General features: G+C 44.0%; 1 protein-coding gene across 1 annotated transcript; it reads right to left on the bottom strand.

Moving 5' to 3' along the window:
* Nucleotides 1–1,348: 1,348 nt before the first annotated feature.
* On the bottom strand, nucleotides 1,349–12,600 carry LOC136017827 (ubiquitin carboxyl-terminal hydrolase 42-like). The gene is made up of 16 exons (XM_065686483.1): nucleotides 12,404–12,600; nucleotides 11,591–11,801; nucleotides 10,686–10,886; nucleotides 9,583–9,693; nucleotides 9,332–9,434; nucleotides 9,104–9,171; nucleotides 8,889–8,959; nucleotides 8,257–8,339; nucleotides 7,499–7,610; nucleotides 6,724–6,864; nucleotides 6,422–6,522; nucleotides 5,823–5,961; nucleotides 4,397–5,128; nucleotides 4,106–4,194; nucleotides 3,213–3,836; nucleotides 1,349–2,074 (listed from the first exon to the last, which is right to left on the bottom strand). The coding sequence occupies exons 2-16, from the start codon at nucleotides 11,790–11,792 to the stop codon at nucleotides 2,059–2,061; spliced, it is 2,793 nt and encodes a 930-aa protein (XP_065542555.1). The 5' UTR covers nucleotides 11,793–11,801; nucleotides 12,404–12,600; the 3' UTR covers nucleotides 1,349–2,058.
* Nucleotides 12,601–22,420: the final 9,820 nt, after the last annotated feature.

A 22,420-nucleotide genomic window follows, 5' to 3' on the forward strand; every position in this document is an offset into this window, starting at 1 on the left:
TCACGCTCCGACCCAGCCCCGCTCGGTAATTCCGGCCCGCGGCAACCGGTGCTGCGGGGGCAGGGGTAGCGCCGCGTCGCCTCAGCCCCCTCCCGCCCCGTCCCGGTCCTGCCTGTCCAGCCCGTGGTGGCGGCGGTGGCGGCGGCCGTGCTGGCTCCGTCCGCCCCGTACTGGGCACGTTCCCCAGCCCCGCCCCGCCGGGGAGTCCCGCTCCTCCGCTGCCCGTCAGGCAGGACGGCAGCGGCCGGGTGCCCAACCAGCGCCACAGCGGCCGCCGGAGCCGAGCTGAGCCGAGCTGAGCCGAGCTGAGCCGGCCGCTCCCGCCGCTCTCTTTCCCTTCCTTTTGCCGTGCCGGCTCCGCTCAGCATCTGAACTGCGTGGCCGCTTCCATCAGCCACGGTGCCAGTGCAGTGCAGGCAGAGAAGTGTACAGAAAACTTCAGCTCAGCCGGACTGACTTAAAATTGACACTATTCTGACAAAATAAGCTCCGTGTTGCTTCACATTTTGAACCGCTTTAAACTGGTACAAAACCGAACCTCTGTCAACTGAGCAGCATTTATAATGCTTTCTAGAGGAAAACAATGCATAGTTTTAACATTTACTACATACCTATGTGGATATGCTGGCTGGAAAAGCTTGGTCTCTTGTAGACCAAATCCTACAAACTAAGACTTGTGGCTTACAAGATCCATTTCCATAGTTTCTTGTAAAATGTTTCTAGCTACAGTTTGAATATAAAAATGTAAATGCTGCACAGATAGGGACTGATTTAAGTATTAGTTGGTGTACACAAGTGATTTGCATGACATAACTCTGTATCAACCGTTGTTAAAAATGTGGTGTTCGATGTAAATCCACTGCAATAGTAACATTTTCATTTATCAGGAGGACCTGTTGATTCAGCCTGGGGACTTCCTCTAAAGTGTGAAACTCGACTGTTGCATAGCTCCTTATTTACCAAGAATACATGGGAGGTGCGTGCTGATTTACTTGTTTAAGAGGTTAAGATCTGATTTTGCAACTGCTCTTGTAAGTAAAAGGCCTCTTTGCCTACCTTTAAGCACACTGATTTAAATTGACAGGTTGAATTTTTCAGAGAGAAAACTCCTCAGCTGCAAAATCAGTTGTTTTCGTAAGGCTGAACACTCATAGCTGTGCAGCTATAAATGTTACTCCGGTAAGAGCTGGTTTCCCACCCTAAATTAAGGAGGAATTTTGTCCATTGCTTTCCATGAGCTTCAGCAAAATGTAAGGCAAGTAGGGGGAAAACTCAGATCGTTTCTCCTCAAGTCGATTAATTAGACCAGACAGATTAGTCAGATGAACTTTATTTCATAGAGGTTCCCACTCACTGGTCTCCTGATGCAGGACCAGCGAATATGAAGTGCACCACAGTTTGTTAGCATTTAATAATAAAAATTAAAATCACAGTATAAATTTGTCTTTAACTAGCCCCTTTAGAGAGACAAAACCAGACAACTGAGACTTCAGACAAGTGACAGTATATTAAGAAAATGGAATTAAAATATATGGATTTTGTCTTGACGGTGAATGTTTCAATAATAAATTCAAAGTTTTGATGGTCAACATCGATAAAGTCCAGTCTGAAGATAAAAGAGTCGTTGTTTTTGAAGGTAAAGACTCATCTTTTTTGATGGTAAAGCCAGGTTCGATGGTAAACAGTCAGGTTTGATGCAAACGGTCACGTTTGGTGGTAAAAAGTCACATTTGATGGTAACGAGTCAGTTTTGATGGTAAAGGCAGCTTCGATGGTAAACAGTCAGGTTTGGTGCTAAAGTGCCAGCTTTGATGGTAAAGCCAGGTTTGACGGTAAACAGTCAGGTCTGGTGGTAAAGAGTCAGTTTTGACGGCAAAGACAGGTTCGATGGTAAGCAGTCAGTTTTGATGGTAGAGTCATTCTTGATGGTAAACAGCCAGGTTTGATGGTAAACCATCAGCTTTGATGGCACACAGTTTTGATGGTAAAGAGTCAGGTTTGATGATAAGACGTAGTTGGTTTTGACAGTAGGTTTAGTTTGGGTATCGAAGGATTCCATCAGTGAGCTTTGTATCTGAAAGACAAAAGAAAGCAATGTCAGTCCATGTCATGACGTTCAACGCCAAACCCTGTCTCAGTGGTTAGGTTTCTGAAAGAGAGGTCTCAAGCCTGCACACAGCTCCATCTGCTCTGTGACTATATTATCTGACGGACTTGAGAAGGTAGCTTCCCCACATCCAAACAGACTGCATTTTGGATCTATGCTAAAGTGAAAGTTCCTACTTCAGACCCCTTTATTTAGTATTTTTAAAGACGGACCTTCCACAAGAGGAAGTTCATGAACATCTATGGACTTGAGGAAATACTAAAATTCTCCAGACTTAACAAATGGCTTTTCACAGCCCTCATATCCCACTTGTGTTGCAAGCAGTGGACCAAAGTGGGGTTCTGTCACTGTGTTTATCGGTTAACATCTCTCACGTCTACACAAATAGCGCACTAATCTTAACGGCCCTGGCCTGTGTAGTGGGGTGCAAGACATTTAACTTCTTCCTCTACTTTTGACTGGTTTAGAAATAACCAGAGTTGGCCACCTGCTGGCAAAAGCATTCACTAAAGCCAAACCAGTCCTAGTCATTGTCAATGTGAAACACAAGGCCATCCAAATCCTGAGGTCTGAGGGAAACATGCAGGTTAAAAATAGGAAAAGGGATGCAGTGTTTGATGTGTGTATGAAGTGTTATTTACTTTACCACAGGTGATGGCTTGCTGTGTGCCAGCTATTTTGCAGTAATTTCTGCACATCTGACTTCAGATGCAACAGACATAAGCCCTCAGATTAAATAACAGTAAGTCTTGGTTTGTACACAAATCCTTACAGGGGCTAATTGTGGAATATGTGGAGTTAAAAATATGTAACTGTTGTAACCTAATCAAGAACAGTGCGCGGATGCGGTTCTGTCCTGGGTTCAGCAGGCTGGGCTTAAACCAGGACAGGTTCTTAACTTTGTGCTCCAGATCTAGCGTTCTAACGCTATTCAGCAACATCTTCCTACGTTTGCTTGACCAACCTAATGACCAGCCTAATGACCAACCCGCAGGCGGATTATTATTATAAATCACTTAGACACAATGGGAAAAAGACAGGCATGAGAAACATTCAGAGAAGAGTTAGGGAAAAAATTGCAGATTATGCTGGAATCCCTGTTTACCTGTAATCCGTCTCTTGATATTTATCATCTATCTTGCGGCGTTTCCTTTCCACTTCGCTTTCGCCTCCTTCTGTGTCACTGTATTTCCTCTTGCCAAGCCTCAGTTTCTTATTTTCCCAGAAAGCGTTGTCAAATTGTGCACGAGCTGAGGCAGGTGGAGGTGCGTGCCCTTCCCGAGAGTGTTTTTCAGACTGCTGCGGAGGTACTGAACAATGACGGAGGTTCCCTCTGTGGCTGCTCAAGTGATGCGCTCCTTCCTCTCTGCAGTGAGTGTTGTCAGCCCATCTGCTCTTGCAGGGATCATCCCGCTCTGATTTCGAGAATTGACTCCGTTTGTCAAAGTCTTTGTCAGAATGAGTGTACTTCCTCTCTCTACCATTTCCTGTTCTACGAGCAGAGTCATAATCCTCGTAATATCTGCATTTTTCCCATCTCTGTGCTTCATCTTGACAGTATGTTTCCGGGCTCCAGGTTTTCTCTCCTTTGGAACGATAATACTTATTCCTGTCTTGTTCTGTTCTTTCTCTGCTTCGGGATCTATAATCAGAGTATTTTCCCCAGCTTTTGCCATTATTTGGACTGTTTCTTTCATTATGCGAAGGCCTGTATTGGCTCGCACGCATCCTAGGGTGGAAAAAAGAGAACAGAGAAAGGATTCCAATGGTAAAAAATGGAAAACCATTCTGTGAAGAAACAGAAGCATTCCAGGAGGCATCTGCCTGTATTTAATATGACAATAACACATGCTCGGTGCTGACATCTGCAATCCTACATGTACAGTGTGGAATTTGCTGTACTAATTTAAAGCTTTCTATTAAATAGTACTAGCAGATGGGTAAAAGAATGATAAACTTGTATGAAATCTTGTTTTCATCAGAGTATACTCAATTTACCTTGTTTTCTCTGACAACCTGTTCAGGTGGTTGCAGGCCAGGGATTCTAAGATTATTTCTTGAGGAATCGGTGACTCAGCTACAGGTATCTACAATTAAAACATAGACGTTAACAAACTAACAAACCACAAAAAAACAAATGTAGAAAACTAATGGGACAGTAGCACAAAGTGTTAATGAGGAAATCAGTGCTGTGTGTTTTCACAGTATTTCACATGAATTAGGAACATTCCTCCTGAATACTAAACACGTCATAGGTGAGAAGTTCTAGATGGAGCATACATAACTTGCTCGTGAAAGCAATCCATTTGTTTTAGCAAAGAAAATCTCAGAAGGTTTAGCAGGTTGGACTTGGCAAGCAAAATCATCAAGTTTCTGTCCCTTTTGTTTAAATCCAATATCTAAACTAATAGCACCATTTAGTGAATCATTTTGTGGCAGCTCATGATGGGATCTCTCTTCTTCAGCACTCTCACAGAAAGAATGGGAATTCTGCAATGTGCCAACCACCTTCCCCATTACAATTCCATATGAAGATATGCTGCAATTCCTTTTCAACACGCCATTCGACTCCACAGACTTTCCTGAAGACTCTGCACTGGAAGGGACTAGAGCATCGGAGCCGACTGTAGGACTTACATTCACTGCTGGCTCTACAAACATTTCATCAGGAACTTCCTGTTTGGAAATGTTAGCAGCAACTGCCACTGTAGATGCATTTGAGGAAGACTCTGCTCTGAGAGAATCTGTAATTGTGGAGGAAGGAACGGCCTTGCTGAGATCCTCATTCTCCAAAGCACTGGTAACACAGCCAGGTTGTGACACAGTCTGAAGCTCAGGCAATTTGTTAGGAATACTGATAGTGATCTTCTGGGCTTTCGATGGATCCGTAGATGAAGGCCTGGTCATTTCCACGTTTCGAATGCAAGCAGTTGGTGGAGCTGAAGATGGCTTGTTTATGGTCATACCAAGAGGATTTGTATCTCCTTTTAGGGGTCCATTTCCATTTCCACAACTTGATTTCTGTATTGAAAAAGAAAAGATTGCAAGATGAATATGTGCAATTACACAGCACTTACTAAAACATTAAATTCTCCTACTAAATATTTCTAAAAATTGCCTCACCACCTAAAAAGATAAACACCTCACTTCCAATATAAACCTAAGTCCAACAAGTGTATTTAATTCCTGCTGCTTTTGGTTTACTGCATCTTGGTATCAAATGAGCCTCATTTTTTGAAACCCACTCAAACAACTTAACATTGACTACAGCTCTTCCCAAATATGTTTATTTTCCCCTTTAAACATTCCCTGGAAACACTGCAATAATTGCTCTGCTACTCAGGACCAAGAAAAATCTTTCTCACTGTCTCAGCTAAAGCAACACTGACGGAGAGTGATATTTAATTATTATTACTACTGCTATTGTTCTTATCATCATCATCATCAAGAATTAATAGACTCCTTCAAGTGTCTCAAAAGCGTAGCTGTCAGTGCTTTAGAAAGCACTTTGAGTTGGAAGTATAATGAAGTAGCATGGCTGCACAGTTTAGGATTAGCCACTGTTTCAATAATTCTGGCTGTCGCATGACGGTTGTGAAGAAAGCTGTAGTGTGGGAGGGAAAATAGAACTCGATGCTATAAAACAATACCCCCCACACATCAAAAGAAAACAACATTATCAATTTGGTGTCATTATTTACTCCCTGCAAATTACCTTAACCATATGAGGAGGAAGTCGTGGTCCCGTAAATCCAGCCTGCTTACTCTTAGGCCCCCGCTGACCAAGGAATGAACGGGCATAAGACGGTGCTGGTAAGGAAAGCCCACATTCTCCAAGTGTCAAATCATAGCGCCTTGGGAAAAAAGCAGTGATCTCAGTTTAGAGTTTTTCTTTCAGTCTATTCTTGGATTAAAACCCCAACTATAATTTTAAAGGAACAGATGATGTGACACAGAAGACATATATAAAAGACTCAACCAAGACTACAAAGTAAGAAATAGACAATGGTCTCCCTACAATGACTGTGCTTGTCAGAGCAACAACTCCCCCTTACACCTTCTATGGCGTAATTTCTCCTCTTCTATATTAGACAGCTACATAGAGCAGATGTAGAGCAATATGCACAAGCTCACCAGTTTAAGGGCAAACAATGAAAGACAGTAAATGACAGCGGTAAGTTCAGGTTAGACAGAACTGAATTACACAAACAGTAAACTTTGCCTAGGACAGAAAGAAAAACACTTGGAAAGAAAGAAAAGTATCAGTAACAGGAAAGTAAATATATTCTGAACAGAGTCAGTAGTTGGTATTACCTGATATAAAAAAGTAAATAAGCTTGCTGATTGAGAACTGTTTTGATATCAGAACGCTCCACTATGGCATCATTCATTCGATACCAAAATCCATTGCCGGCCTGCAAATAAAAGACAGTGATACCTTCAGACAAAATGCATGTTGTCGAAATGACATCACAGGCGGAACACTACAGCACAAAACGTACCAAACAGATCGAACAGAACACATCATTCAACCTTTCTCCATCAAAATGGTGGCTGCCAGTAACATTCATTTTCTTTGTTTATTTTACCCTGTTGGAAATCAAGCCGATACCCACCTTTATGAAGCAGATATAGTGTCCTGCATTACAGCTGAAACCAGAATGAACAAGAACTGCATATAAAGAATAGATGAGTGGTTCTCCCGTTGACTGGGACATATATGCTCGGAGATCCAAATATTCAGGGTAGTTTACGTGCTAAAAGAAAACAGGAAGATTCAAATATTACCCTGAAACGCTTCATGGAACAGCCTGAGGAAAACCCTTCTAAGAACACAGGCTAGGATCACACAAATATATTCTTCATTCATTTAAAAATACCTATTCTCAGAAACAACATTTAATAATTTAAGCTGCAGAGAACTGTTTTCTACAGAATTAGCTCTAAGAGTGACGTCTACTCTTAGGGTTACCGTAAGCCATAGTTGCTAGATTGACGCTTCTTAGACAATTGTTATTATAGTTACAGCCTGCAAACACTAACAACTTTTAAATCAAAGAATCACAGAACAGTTAGGGTCAGAAAGGACCTTAAGATCATCTAGTTCCAACCCCCCTGCCATGGGCAGGGACACCTCCCACTAAACCATGCCACCCAAGGCTCTGTCCAACCTGATCTTTAACACCGCCAGGGATGGAGCATTCACAACTTCCCTGGGCAACCCATTCCAGTGCCTCACCACCCTAACCACCCTAACCCTAATTTCTTCCTTATATCCAATCTAAACTCCCCCTCTTTAAAATGATCTTTTCTTGGGGAAATCTCCCATTCCAAGAAGATAAAGAACATAGATATATAGAAGATAAAGCTGCTTTACAGCTGCAAATATACCTTGCTGATCTTGCCACCACTAAAATCTGCAAATCTTTTCAGCGACATGATAAGAACTTTGGAGGAACGATGTATTGTGCACGTCTTGGAGGCAGGAACCATGTTTGTGCACCTTAAAAGCAAGCACAGACAAATGTTTAACAGCAAATTCTTCCCCCTCCCAAAATTCAAACAAGTTTACGTCTCTCACGCAGGCTTATGAACCCATACGCCGCACTTTGGGTTTGTTAACAGACAGAAGGTAACAGCATGTAAGCGGACAGCTCTACAAAACAAAGGTCTTAGAACATTCTCTTTTCATAGCCAAGCAAACATCTGAGCATCTATCCTAATGACAAAAAGGAGAGGCTTCCCAACAATTCAGCACGAGAACCGTGCAAGACATTTTTTAGCGAGTCATTAGAGGCTGCTCGTGTTAATGACCACCTTTCACATGCACTGAGACCCAATCCCAGTTTCTTCCACAGGGAACACTAGGACCTTCAACGAGCTGATGTTGCCTCCCACCCCAAATCGTTGTCCTTAGCTCCGTGCTTCAGCTCACCACTACTTAGCAGACACCCCCTTTAACTTCTGGCCAGATGAACATTTCTGTGTGCAACCTCACAATTACGAAGGCTAATAAACCCCAGTGCAGGCGGCAGTAGGAATAAAAGTCTAATAGGAGCTAATGGCCGCAATTCTTCTCTTTCCAGATATTCATGTGATAACATGAAATGCGTTCTCTTGGACTCAGATGGAATTAGTAAGAATCTTACTTGCTGCACTTATAGCTGTTTTCTCCACCCAGTTGTTCAGGTTTCACAAATTGTTCCAGCGCCTTGGTGACAGACGTAACGGTCTGGATGAATAAGAAAGTAGAGCACTAAGTCACTGGAAATGCAAAATTTCAAACACTTCCTGCTAGTTAACGAGAGAACCTTGCTAGCGCATCCTCAAGTGACCTACTGTCAACCGGCAACCACTGTGAAGGAGGCAGAAACCTCAGAGTACGCTGAGCATTTACCTCCTGTGGAAATGATGCTATTTTGAAATAAGAAAATAAAGTCTGCAGTGCCACAGACAGCATCTGTACTATGCTATGGCATCAATAATGAGAACGATCAAACCCATCAGCCTAACGATAGATGTATAGATGCTGAAGCAGAATAATCGAGTAGTCTGAGAGTATAGGCGTTTGTCTAGATGTAATTACTGTTTTTACAGCTTAAACCCACTGCAGACAGGGAGAGCACCTAGATGCCTTCCACACAAGGCCAAAGTCCAATCCACTCCCACCCAACGCCAAGCTCTTTCCTTTTAGCAGTATATATTTTTAAGTAAAATGCCTTTATTTGGAAAGCTCTACAGGTCCTTCTACAGCTCGACCCGTATTCACAAAACACCTTACCTCTATATCCAGAGTAATACTGAGGAATGGTTCGTGCCTATCCGAAACGGCTTGGCAGTTCAAGCATTTTACTGGAATCAAAATACAAATGCTTAGCACTGACTGGACAAATTGAAAGTCTTCATACATTTTACTTTAGTCAAAGTACAGAGGCCTTTACTACAGACGAACAGACACAGACCAGTTCAAAGGACAGGAAGATTTTTAACAAGTACCTTGGGATCTTAGGTATCCTCCAAATATTTGATAAATAAGTGTGGTGGCGTGAGAAGATGTGTCCCATCTGGAAAGAAATGGTAAATCAGACCTCAGATGATGCGAGGCTCCGAGTTAACTCTTCAAACAGTTTTTACCAAGGACATTCGTTTTAATGTGCTATAGTAAAGAAAGGAGTAAAAGGGGCTAGAGAACATCTAAAAGTGAAATGATTTGTTTACGCGTACGTGGTTCCTCCATTCAAGCAAGCTCTCTGCAAAGCATCAACAGTGAAGGACAAGAATTCATGTGCATCCTCTTGACTGCCGTAACAGAAATGTTTTCCTATTCCTAATAAAAAAGAAGGTGGTTATATTTCTCTCATAGAAACTGAAAGAAAACTCACGTTTCTAAAAGTACCAAAATCATTTCTATGCATCAGATAGTGCTTTGAAAAGTTACCAAATATATCAAAAGAGAACCATCTGAAATTACTTACTTTTAAGGCCATTGATAACAGCTATAGGTTTGAAAGCATTATTAGAGAAACACAGGGCCTGGTTAATGTGAGCTTCCAATGTACACATCATACAGAAGTCTTTTTCGTGACCTGAAGAGTGAAAGAAGCAACACAGTCTAGTCAAATAAGCATTGCTACCAAAAAAGAACAAAACCAAAAACTAGTATCCGTGACAAACACTATTGAAATTGATGACACAGCGCTAAGAGAGAATGTGTGTGATTTTCAGGATACTGCTGTTAGGTGAGCTACGTGACACAGAGCTAAGAACCCTCTGGGAGAAAGGAAAGATGAAAGGAAGGTATGTGTAAGTATTTCTGCCCTCCCTTTTGCGACAGGGTTCTTAACTGGGCACATTTTTATCTATGTCAAAAAAACACAGTTAAATTTCTAGGAATAAACACTAAGATGCCAAACCAAAAAGCACGCATGTACCTTTGTCAAAATAGACCTAGAAGGATATGCAAAGAGGCTCCAATGGCAAATCAGTTCAAGCGTAGAATGGAAATGCAAAGAACACAAATTCAAAGGTTCAAAAAAGACAAACTTTTAACTAGAATAAAACCAGTCAAAATTTTAATACTGCCCCACACAAATTTCCATTTCAGGTCAGCGGAAATTAGCTCAGAGTGCTTTCTAGGGTGCGATCTTTTTTAATGGGTCAATAGTGAACGTGTCATTTATTGCAGTATTAGCACATTATGGTATCTAGGCTGCAGAGACAAAGAATCCACGATGCCACCATCCTAAAGTTTACCACCTTTCTACCAGCAGGAAATCCAAATGTCAAATGTTCACCAAATGCCTTCCTTTACAACGTACTTCATTATTCACACAAAGCAAGAAATGGTCTTTATTTGCAATTTTACCATTGTGCATTGAATGGACAAATGCACTTTATATACCATTCCGAGCTTTCTGTTAAAGAATCACGGAATCACAGAATCATTTAGGTTGAAAAAGACCACGAAGATGGCGTTCAAAGCCGGTAAAACGGGAAAGCCACGCGTTTTCTCCACAGAATCACTCTTGTTCTTTCACCTTTGCCCAACATATTTATAATAATGCTAGAAAGGACTCACATGACTTGCTGTGTTCAAGAGACAGCATGTAACTGGCCAGAGGAGGTGTGTACGTCAAACATTGTAGAGTAGCATTAAGGAAACACGTATTGCCCAGGTTCTCCAGTCCAACTCCAACATTCAGTGGCTGTTGCCAATCCATGCAGATTTTCTCAGGTGGAAAAAGAATTTTACGTGGTGGGGCAATTCCATCGTTAACAACTGCAAGAAAAATCAGATTTCAAAAAATATTTACTGTTTCTCTTTGAAAAAGGATGTTTAAAAGGTAGCATTCTGCAGGAGCACCCAGAAAAGCCAGGTCTGCTCCGCCACGCAAACCCACGAGATGAACAGCTTAAACACGGCCACTTGAATTTGCAGGTCAGCACACAGTTTTGAACTATGGTTTATTTACCCGTTTCAGTTCTTCCAGTACAAGACAAACTACCACTCTGGTCTTTTTCCTTATTGTAACTTAATTGACATTTGTAATTCTATGCTAATAAACGTAAGAACAAGGACGGAAAAGTAAGCGAGTAACTAGCAGAGCAGGTAACCCTACAGATACCAGACCTCTTCCTGAGCAGGGTTAGCATGCAGAGACTTGTGAAGAATGGAAGCCATAAAGACAAAGGTGAAATGTACTTTTCTCTGCACAACACAGAAGACCTGGCTAAGTCTGTGTATTATAAAAACCTCCTCAAAACCGATCGTTACAAGTAGATTTTTAAACAGACAAAACTACAGGTTTTCCAACGCCAGTGCCTGCAGTTGCCTTAGGGGACTCACAAAATTGCAGCCTAGTGCTGAAGGCTTTATTCGTCACAACCCCGTCTTATATCAGTGCAACAAACGAGAACTGCGTTTTCTAACTTTTAGGGTTTTCGTTCTGAAGAAAAGGGGGGAAGGACAGAAGACACACTTACTTAGCTCTTCCCGGCCAAAAGGCTTAGGCTTCTCAGAGGTTCTAGAATAAATAGAACCTCTCGGTACTTTCTCTGGAGCTTCCTCAGGTTGTACTCGGCCCAAGTTTGCAGTGCATGCTGTTCTTTTCTTGGCAGGACATTTGTTGGGCCACCTGAATGATACCTCTTTAAACACTGAAGGTATTCTCTTCTTTAAAGTCATTGCTGGTATCTGTAACAGAGGTAAAAATTTTTTTTGTTGACTTCAGAATATCAAGAAGCATTCCAGAAGGAAATTCTGTCACTCACTATCAAAGAAATAACTTGAAGAACTAAATAGCTGGTAAGAAATATTAAAAAAAACCCAAACGACAACAACCAAACTCAAACCCCACTCACAAAACTGAATGTAACTGGGGAGTAGCGATTACGCATTTGTCTCATGACAAAACAAACATTTGCAGCAGTGACTGCAAAACAATAACGTACACAAAAACACCCAGGTAGAAATAAGGAGCAATACAAAACTACTACAGGTAGACATGAAGGCACTTGTACGTCTCTAAATTGCAAACGACACTTCCACAATGCAACACTACCGTAAGAAAAAAAAACCAAACCAAATCAGCAACAAAAAAGTAAAACCAACCACCCAAAAATCCTAAAAAGCCCACCAAAACCCAAACACACACACACAAATTCGAAGTAAGGAACACCCTGCGCACGCACGCACGCACACACACACACACACACACACACGCCACGCTTGTTCACTTTCATCAGAAATAATCCAGCCGCCAACCCAGCAAACCCGCAGTTAATTATCCCTTTAACCTTAGCGGGAAGCAAAGGGGTCCGAGTTTGTCAGCTCCGGGACCGGGGTGTCCGTCCGCCCAGGGGTTTCTCTGCTCTCCCGAGGCGCGGCTGCCCAGTGTTTCACCGGGGTCTGAGGGTCTGCTTGTTCCGGGTCGCAAGATAAGCTCTCAAAGTCGGTTGACGTCATAGTACCCGTTCCAAATGGAACTGTCCGGCCTTCCGTCACCAGCGCTAAGCCTGCAGCACCTACCCGCTCACCCCCCGCTCTGCCTTTCCGACAGGTTTTGGTCCCGAAAAGCATTGTGGCACCGCTGCTCTCACGGACCGGCACGGCACGCAGCACGTCCGCGCTCGGGAGCGGCAAGAGCCCAAACACAGCCAAACCAAAGCGACCCTGACGCGAAAGGCGAGGGCAGAGCGCGGCTCCGAGGGATCCCTCGCTTCACCTCGCCTCGCCCTTCTCCCTCCACCTCACGCTACGACCCAGCCCCGCTCGGCACTTCCGACCCGCGGCAACCACTGCGCGGGGACAGCCGCAAGGCCGCGCCGCCTCGGCGCCCTCCCGCCCCGCCCCGCCCCGGGTGTCGCTTGCCGGGCTCGCACGTCGGGGACCGTCCGGAAGCAGGACCGCAGCAGCGAGCAGCCTAGGGCGACTCTGCGCTCATGGCAACTAACGGACGGGACGTGAGGACGGCGGGAAGTGGAACCCTTCGAAGCGTTCGATTCCCCGCGGGTGGCGGCAGGCCCCGCCAGGAGCCGCCGCCGCCTGCTCGCCAAGCAAGGAACAACGCCGCTCATGCCTCGGGAGCTGCCGTTTTTACCACGATGCTTTTCTCCTCCCAGTGCACGTACTGTTCTTAAGGGAAAGCCCCTAATTCCATGCTGGAAGCACAGGGTGGCTTCTTCGGGCTGCTTCTGGTAGCAGGCAGTTTTTCACAAACTTGTTGAACCTGAGCCGTGCCTACAGTGATCGCTTTGGAGACCCGGTGCTTTATCAAAGCCATTTTGCTTGCTGGAGTTGCAGAGCAGCTCGGGATACAGCACAGGGAAACGTGTCGTCCTGGCAAAGCCACGGACTTCCCAAGGTGATGTGTGTCAAATCCGCTTCTGACTGTCAAGGAGAGGCTGTTTGGTTGTTCCAGGCTTGCTGATGGGCCTTGTTTTGCATGGGGTGTCATCCTGCCAGTGTTCTGCTTTATTGCATGTTTGCGATAAAGGCTGAGAGGAAAAGTACAAAGTAAATGTTTCTACACCTCAGATTTTCCCCAGTGTGTGGAATTGTGGTCTACTTGGATGACTGTTCAGATACAAGTACTTTCAAGGGAGTGAAACTCAACCAGCGGAGGAACAATCCTTGAAGAAGTGTCAGTGTGGAGATACCTTGGCTTAATGGAACACATTTAGACTCTTTCTAGAAATGATTTTGAGTCGTATGTCCTGCGTTTGCAAAGCAGCGCGATCTCAGAGCTGCTCACTTCACCTGTTTCGAGTCTTCTGTTCCGCAGCTTCAGGTTTTGTTTTTGAGCAACGCATACATCAGTTTGAGCTCTGTACAAGTAGAGTTGTAATGCAAATAAGCCAGAATCAGTGGTACCAATGTGCGCAAGGGTGTGAAAAGCAGCCAATAAAGTGTTTCTGGAGAAATGTGAGACTACAGAAGCATTAATAAGCCATGAAGCACTTTTGCACCAGTTCTTCCCTTCTGAAAACCTGTTTATTTAACCAGGTGAGGATGCCTGCCTAGAAGCATGAAGGAAATGCCTTGGGGGTTAATATGCTGTAGTTAGATGAAGTTCTTCTCTCCGGCAGGAATAACTACTGAGAGTAATGTATGACTAAGGCTATTGTAGCAGGAAATGTAGTATTTCTTAGCATTAAAATGCAACATCTTAATCAGCTATTTGTGGTGCTCAATATATCTCTTTAACTTACCAAAGCAAATGGGATAGTGTTCTTGTGTGTGATGGTACTTCATTCCAAATGCTCTTTGTAGGAGGATTAAGAGGGAGTGAAACTGGCCCAAACTTTCCACTGGCCACAAGGCCAGTAAAACAAAGTGGCTTGTGAAAACGTCAGGCAATTAGGTACTACCCATGCAGGTGAAGAACAAACTCTCAACCTTTTTTTCCCTTTTACTATTGGGCTTTAAGTCCAAGGGTAGCTACTCAGACAGACTGGCTGCTCAGTGGCCTAAAGCAGCACCTGTTAGAGGTTGGCCATGCTGAGGAAAAGCCCTCCGGGGACGACAAACTTCTCCCTTCCTGCTTCACTGAAACTCGTGTAGTTCTTCTGCTCCTTGTTTTCAGTGCTGCCCTTTGCGGCTGCATGGATCAGTCCATGGCAAATGGTAGGGCTGTGTTTCCACCCCTGGGGCAGTCAGTTCCAAGTGTACTGGACGCCCCTCCAAGTAAAAGCAAACTGGCCTGCACTCTGCTGTCAAAGGAATGGAGAAAAATGCATTGGCAATATCAGTCGTGGCATACTGATACAGGGTTAATGAAATGTACAATGTATATCAAAATCATTTTGTGAATCGATAGAAAGAACATGGATAGCTCTGTCATAAATAATATAGTAAAAGAATTTACTTACTTTATAGAAAAGGGGGGATTGATACAGGGTTAATGAAATGTACAAAGGAAAATACAGGGGATTGTATAAGAGAGTTAGAAGAATCCCTTGCTTAAACAAAAGTATTGTCTGCTGTAAACACCTATCATGCTTACCAAGCGAACAAGGCACAGACTACTGATAAGGGGAGGAGACAGAGGCCTGATTCTACCGATAAGCAACTATTGACAAGGAAATGCGAATGTCTGGGTCTATTGATAAGGGGGAGAAGCTGATGATTTATGGATGAGGTACAGACTAAACCCTAAAGCCATGTGCGAAGATTAAAAGGTGAAAAGTTTAAGAAGAGGAAGACTCATTTACTTTATCTTGAGGACCCCTGCCCACAGGAGGAAGACTCATTTACTTCATCTTGAGACCCCTGCCCATGACCAGAGGGGTCACTGCGCAGGCGCAAAGGACCTTCTAGCTCATGATAATACGAAGCGGGGACAGATACTAAATATGTATAGGCGTATCAGTAATGTAATGCATATGTGTGCCATGAGGGAATGAATGTAAAGGAAAAACGACCCTGGGTGTGCATACTTTGGAGGAACGATCCCCATGCACCTCAGCGCTGAATAAAGCATACCTACTTTACAACTTTAACGAGTTGTGGAGTCAATCCGCGTATCAATACCACTTGGCTGCCTTTGACTCTAATTCATACTGAAGTTCTAGCATGTCCGCTACGGCAGCACTCAATGGCGGTGTGACTTCATTCAGGCCACGATAGTTTACTATTAGTCTCCACTCTCCATTAGACTTTCACACTGGACATATAAGGGTATTAAAAGGTGAGTGGATCCTACTGATCCCTCCTGGGCTCCCCAGTCTATGGATCAGCTTATGTATGGGAATCAGGGAGTCTCGGTGCGATAGTGCCACTGGTGCACCGTTGTTGTCACGACTGTCACTTGTTGTTTGACCTTTATCAGCCTTACAACAGAAGGATCCTCTGAGAGACCAGGCAAGATGGACAGCTGCTTAGTTTCCTCAGTCTCCAAAGCAGCGATGCCAAAAGCCCATCAGTACCCTTTTGGATCTTTGAAGTACCCTCTCCTGAGGTAGTCGATGCCGAGCATGCACGGAGCCTCTGGACCACTCACGATGGGGTACTTTTGCCATTTCCTCCCAGTCAGACTGATTTCAGCCTCCAGTACAGCCAACTCTTGGGATCCCCCTGTCACTCCAGAAATATAGATCGGTTCCACCCCTTGACAGCTTGAGGGCATCAGGGCACACAGGGAACTGGTGCCTACTAGGGCCTTATACTTCTCCCTTCGTGCTGCGCTGAAACTCGTGTAGTTCCTCCGCTCCTTGTTTTCAGTGCTGGCCTTTGCGGCTGCAGGGGCCAGAAAGAGCCAGGCAGGTGGCTTCACTCAGCGCCTGAGCTGTGTGGCCACTAACAAGTCCCCAGATACTTATCTTCTCTGGGTCACAGTGACAGCATCATCTCCCCTACCACTGAAAGGAAGATCTAATTTATTGCGTATCAAATACACTCTGAAAGCTGTCAATTCACACGACACGTTGCATGTTAGATAAGTCCAGTAAAAATCCACTTGAACTTTGCTGTATTTACCTACTGTATCAATTTTACATGCTATATATTTACAGTAGGGCAAGTGCTTTTTACCTTTAAAAGAGCAAAGATGAAACTTTAGACATCTCTGAACAACACGGCTTGGATAAACCAGAAAGATTATTCAGATGCCCTGTGTTTCCTACAGGTTCCCCACTCACTGGTCTCCTGATGCAGGACCAGTGAAGAAGAAGTGTGTCACAGTCTGATAGCATTTAATAATAAAAATTAAAATCACCGTATGAATTTGTCTTTAGCTAGCCACTTTAGAGAGACAAAACCAGACAACTGAGACTTTGGACAAGGGACAGTATATTAACAAAATGTAGTTAAAACATACGGAAGAGTATCAGAGATCGTCTTGAGAAATACGTTCAAATCTGCGTATTTGTTGTTTCATAAAGCTGAGAACCAGATGATTTTCTTACAGATCTTGACTATAACTCGTATGTGAAGTACATTAGTTCCTAGTGTCCGACAGAACAGGAAAGAAAATGATGCTCTTACAAAAAATTCTACTTGTGAAATTTTAAGTAAGCCTTTAAATGAAATATACAGACCGTCAGTTGCAATCTTTGTAATCCCTGGTTGCTCTTGCACCAGGTGTCTAACTTGGAGTAACATTACACGAATAACATCAAGTCAGCCGGAGTCTGGAACAAGCAGCATTTGAGATGGTCTATTGCTGGCCCTTATCTCACACTTGTGAGATATTAATGCGGTAATTTACTATGTTCAGCAGTTTTAAGACGTTTCCACCCTTCTGGATTAGAAGTGTATCTTAAAAAACAAAGTCTCAAGTTCAAAACTAAAAGAAAGTCCTGCATGGTAAAATCGTGTAGAGAAATGTTAAGCACCACTTATGAGTGGATTTTGTCTCGATGGTAAATGTTTCAGTAATAAATTCTAAGTTTTGATGGTCAATATTGGTAATGTCAAGTTCCATGTAAAGAGTCGTGTCTTTTGAAGGTAAAGAGTGGGTTTTGATGGTAAAAAGGCAGTTTTGAGGGTAAAAAGTGGGTTTTAAGGGTAAGAAGTAGTTGGTTTTGTTGGTAGGTTTGCATTGGACGTTGAAGGCTTCCATCAGTGAGCTTTGCATCTGAAAGAAAAAAGAGCAATGTCACTCCTTGTCATGACGTTCAACATCAAACCATGTCTCAGTGGTTTGGTTTCTGAAAGAGGTCTCAAGCCTGCACACAGCACTGTCTGCTCAGTGACTACAGGATCCGACAACTCGAGAAGGTGGCTTCCTCACATCCAAACTGACTGCATTTTGGATCTATGCCAAGGTGGGCGAACTGTACACAGTATTAGGACAAAGCTACCTCCTTTCATAGCAAGTGGTAGACTTAGGTAAATTTAGGTGAGGTTTTGTCTAGACAGCATCCTTGTTTTACCAACAGTCTTGTGTTCAAGCTCACCAAATCTTACCCACTAAGCCGTCAGAAGCCTTCAGAAACTTGCTAGGGAGAACGTGTAGGAACGTAGGACAGCAACTGCTTTAAAGCTGCTCCTTCATCCATCCCACCTCCATTTTCCTTAAATCACACGTTATCACAAGCCCTTTCCATCCTTGTTAATTTACTGGGGAGTCCTGGTGAAAAGGCACAACCTAACAATTCCTTCTCAGCTGTTGTCTGTCCCTAGCCTGTTAGAGAGGTTCCGGGCTCTTTAAAAGCACACTGCTGCAGTGGCCTTTTTTGAGAGAGATTCCATTATCCAGAAATTCCTACTTGAGACCCATTTATTTAATACTTTTAAAGACGGACCTTCCACAAGAGGAAGTTCCTGAACATCTATGGACTTGAGGAAATACTAAAATTCTCCAGACATAACAAATTGCTTTTCACAGCCCTCATATCCCACTTGTGTTGCAAGCAGCGGATCAAAGTGGGGTTCTGCCACTGTGTTTATCGGTTAACATTTCACCCACATAGATAGTGCACTAATCTTAATGGCCCTGACCAGTGTAGTGGGGTGCAAGACGTTTACTTTCTTCCTACACATCTGTCTGGTTTAGAAAAAAGTTTGCAGAATAATGCAATGTAAGTTCTAAACAAGCTCTTGAGTACCGCTGACCAATTTGTTAGGGTTCCAGGTAGCCGGTCAGTAATACTGTGTAATTCCTTACAATACTTTGTCGAAGGCTCCCAAGTGACTGAGCCACCCGGGAGCCCACCAATTTGTTTACAAATTATTCATTAGATTTCCTGGAATTATCGTATTCGCTTTACCCTATTTGAGGGGTCTCTGGTGGTCTCCGATAGTCTGCCTCACTGTGGCCATTGATTAACCTCTGTGCTTGTGTACCTGAATGACAGCTTTTCAAATACTGAAGATGTTCTCCTCATTGTAGTCATTGTCTGTAACAGAAGCAATATTTTTTGACTTAAGAATATCAAGAAGCATTCCAGAAGGAAATTCTGTCACTCACTATCAAAGAAATAATTTGAAGAACTAAATAGCTGGTAAGAAATATTAAAACAAACCCCAAACGACAACAACCAAGCTAAAAACCCCACTCACAAAACTGAATGTAAGTGGGGAGTAGCGATTACGCATTTGTCTCATGACAAAACAAACATTTGCAGCAGTGATTGTAAAACAATACCGTACACAAAAAGACCTACGTAGAAATAAGGAGCAATGCAAAGCTACTACTGGTAGGCATGAAGGCACTTCTATGTCTCTAAATTGCAAACTACATTTCCACACTGCAACACTACCGTAAGAAAAAATATCCAAACCGATTACAAAAAAAAGAAAAGAAAAAAGAGGAACATCCCGAACACAAACACGCCGCACTCGTGTACTGTCATAAAAGAGAATCCAGCTGCCAAGCTGGGAAACTCGCAGTTATTCCAGTTAAGGAAGATCTTAACGGGAAGCCAGTTAGGTACACGAAGGGGAGAGGCACTCGAAGCTCTCATTCCCCGCTGCCGCAGCCCAGCAACGCTTCCTGGCACTACTGGCGACCCCGAGATCGGGGACCGCGAGTTGTACGGAGCAGCGAGAGCGGCCCCGGGGCCTGCGTCTCTCCGCACCTGGGCCGGGTCTGTGTCCGCCCAGGGGCGTGTGCCCGGTGTTTCAGCGCGGTCTGAGGGTCTGCCTCTCCCTTCCGTCCCCAGCGCCAAGCATCAAGCACCTACCCTCTCACCCGCTGCTCTGCCCGTCCGAGGGGTTTTGGTCCCTAAAAGCGTTGTGGCACCGCTGCTCTCACGGACCGGCGCGGCACGGCTTCACATCTCCTCGTCCTTCTCACTCCACCTCACGCTCCGACCCAGCCCCGCTCGGTAATTCCGGCCCGCGGCAACCGGTGCTGCGGGGGCAGGGGTAGCGCCGCGTCGCCTCAGCCCCCTCCCGCCCCGTCCCGGTCCTGCCTGTCCAGCCCGTGGTGGCGGCGGTGGCGGCGGCCGTGCTGGCTCCGTCCGCCCCGTACTGGGCACGTTCCCCAGCCCCGCCCCGCCGGGGAGTCCCGCTCCTCCGCTGCCCGTCAGGCAGGACGGCAGCGGCCGGGTGCCCAACCAGCGCCACAGCGGCCACCGGAGCTGAGCTGAGCCGAGCTGAGCCGAGCTGAGCCGAGCTGAGCCGGCCGCTCCCGCCGCTCTCTTTCCCTTCCTTTTGCCGTGCCGGCTCCGCTCAGCATCTGAACTGCGTGGCCGCTTCCATCAGCCACGGTGCCAGTGCAGTGCAGGCAGAGAAGTGTACAGAAAACTTCAGCTCAGCCGGACTGACTTAAAATTGACACTATTCTGACAAAATAAGCTCCGTGTTGCTTCACATTTTGAACCGCTTTAAACTGGTACAAAACCGAACCTCTGTCAACTGAGCAGCATTTATAATGCTTTCTAGAGGAAAACAATGCATAGTTTTAACATTTACTACATACCTATGTGGATATGCTGGCTGGAAAAGCTTGGTCTCTTGTAGACCAAATCCTACAAACTAAGACTTGTGGCTTACAAGATCCATTTCCATAGTTTCTTGTAAAATGTTTCTAGCTACAGTTTGAATATAAAAATGTAAATGCTGCACAGATAGGGACTGATTTAAGTATTAGTTGGTGTACACAAGTGATTTGCATGACATAACTCTGTATCAACCGTTGTTAAAAATGTGGTGTTCGATGTAAATCCACTGCAATAGTAACATTTTCATTTATCAGGAGGACCTGTTGATTCAGCCTGGGGACTTCCTCTAAAGTGTGAAACTCGACTGTTGCATAGCTCCTTATTTACCAAGAATACATGGGAGGTGCGTGCTGATTTACTTGTTTAAGAGGTTAAGATCTGATTTTGCAACTGCTCTTGTAAGTAAAAGGCCTCTTTGCCTACCTTTAAGCACACTGATTTAAATTGACAGGTTGAATTTTTCAGAGAGAAAACTCCTCAGCTGCAAAATCAGTTGTTTTCGTAAGGCTGAACACTCATAGCTGTGCTGCTATAAATGTTACTCCGGTAAGAGCTGGTTTCCCACCCTAAATTAAGGAGGAATTTTGTCCATTGCTTTCCATGAGCTTCAACCAAATGTAAGGCAAGTAGGGGGACAACTCAGATCGCTTCTCCTCAAGTCGATTAATTAGACCAGACAGATTAGTCAGATGAACTTTATTTCATAGAGGTTCCCACTCACTGATCTCCTGATGCAGGACCAGCGAATATGAAGTGCACCACAGTTTGTTAGCATTTAATAATAAAAATTAAAATCACAGTATAAATTTGTCTTTAACTAGCCCCTTTAGAGAGACAAAACCAGACAACTGAGACTTCAGACAAGTGACAGTATATTAAGAAAATGGAATTAAAATATATGGATTTTGTCTTGGCGGTGAATGTTTCAATAATAAATTCAAAGTTTTGATGGTCAACATCGATAAAGTCCAGTCTGAAGATAAAAGAGTCGTTGTTTTTGAAGGTAAAGACTCATCTTTTTTGATGGTAAAGCCAGGTTCGATGGTAAACAGTCAGGTTTGATGCAAACGGTCACGTTTGGTGGTAAAAAGTCACATTTGATGGTAACGAGTCAGTTTTGATGGTAAAGGCAGCTTCGATGGTAAACAGTCAGGTTTGGTGCTAAAGTGCCAGCTTTGATGGTAAAGCCAGGTTTGACGGTAAACAGTCAGGTCTGGTGGTAAAGAGTCAGTTTTGACGGCAAAGACAGGTTCGATGGTAAGCAGTCAGTTTTGATGGTAGAGTCATTCTTGATGGTAAACAGCCAGGTTTGATGGTAAACCATCAGCTTTGATGGCAAACCATCAGCTTTGATGGCACACAGTTTTGACAGTAGGTTTAGTTTGGGTGTGGAAGGATTCCATCAGTGAGCTTTGTATCTGAAAGACAAAAGAAAGCAATGTCAGTCCATGTCATGACGTTCAACGCCAAACCCTGTCTCAGTGGTTAGGTTTCTGAAAGAGAGGTCTCAAGCCTGCACACAGCTCCATCTGCTCTGTGACTATATTATCTGACGGACTTGAGAAGGTAGCTTCCCCACATCCAAACAGACTGCATTTTGGATCTATGCTAAAGTGAAAGTTCCTACTTCAGACCCCTTTATTTAGTATTTTTAAAGACGGACCTTCCACAAGAGGAAGTTCATGAACATCTATGGACTTGAGGAAATACTAAAATTCTCCAGACTTAACAAATGGCTTTTCACAGCCCTCATATCCCACTTGTGTTGCAAGCAGTGGACCAAAGTGGGGTTCTGTCACTGTGTTTATCGGTTAACATCTCTCACGTCTACACAAATAGCGCACTAATCTTAACGGCCCTGGCCTGTGTAGTGGGGTGCAAGACATTTAACTTCTTCCTCTACTTTTGACTGGTTTAGAAATAACC

The sequence above is a fragment of the Lathamus discolor genome, chromosome 6 (genome assembly GCF_037157495.1).
Source record: "Lathamus discolor isolate bLatDis1 chromosome 6, bLatDis1.hap1, whole genome shotgun sequence".
NCBI classification, from domain to species: Eukaryota; Metazoa; Chordata; class Aves; order Psittaciformes; family Psittacidae; genus Lathamus; species Lathamus discolor.

Excerpts from the sequence above, each read along its gene's own strand:
- LOC136017827 (XM_065686483.1), bottom strand. The coding sequence starts at position 11,792 with ATGACTTTAAAGAAGAGAATACCTTCAGTGTTTAAAGAGGTATCATTC. Across the intron at positions 6,523-6,723 it reads ACTATATCTGCTTCATAAAG|GCCGGCAATGGATTTTGGTA; the intron begins GTGGGTATCGGC and ends TTTTATTTGCAG. Across the intron at positions 3,837-4,105 it reads AGGTTGTCAGAGAAAACAAG|GATGCGTGCGAGCCAATACA; the intron begins GTAAATTGAGTA and ends TTTCCACCCTAG.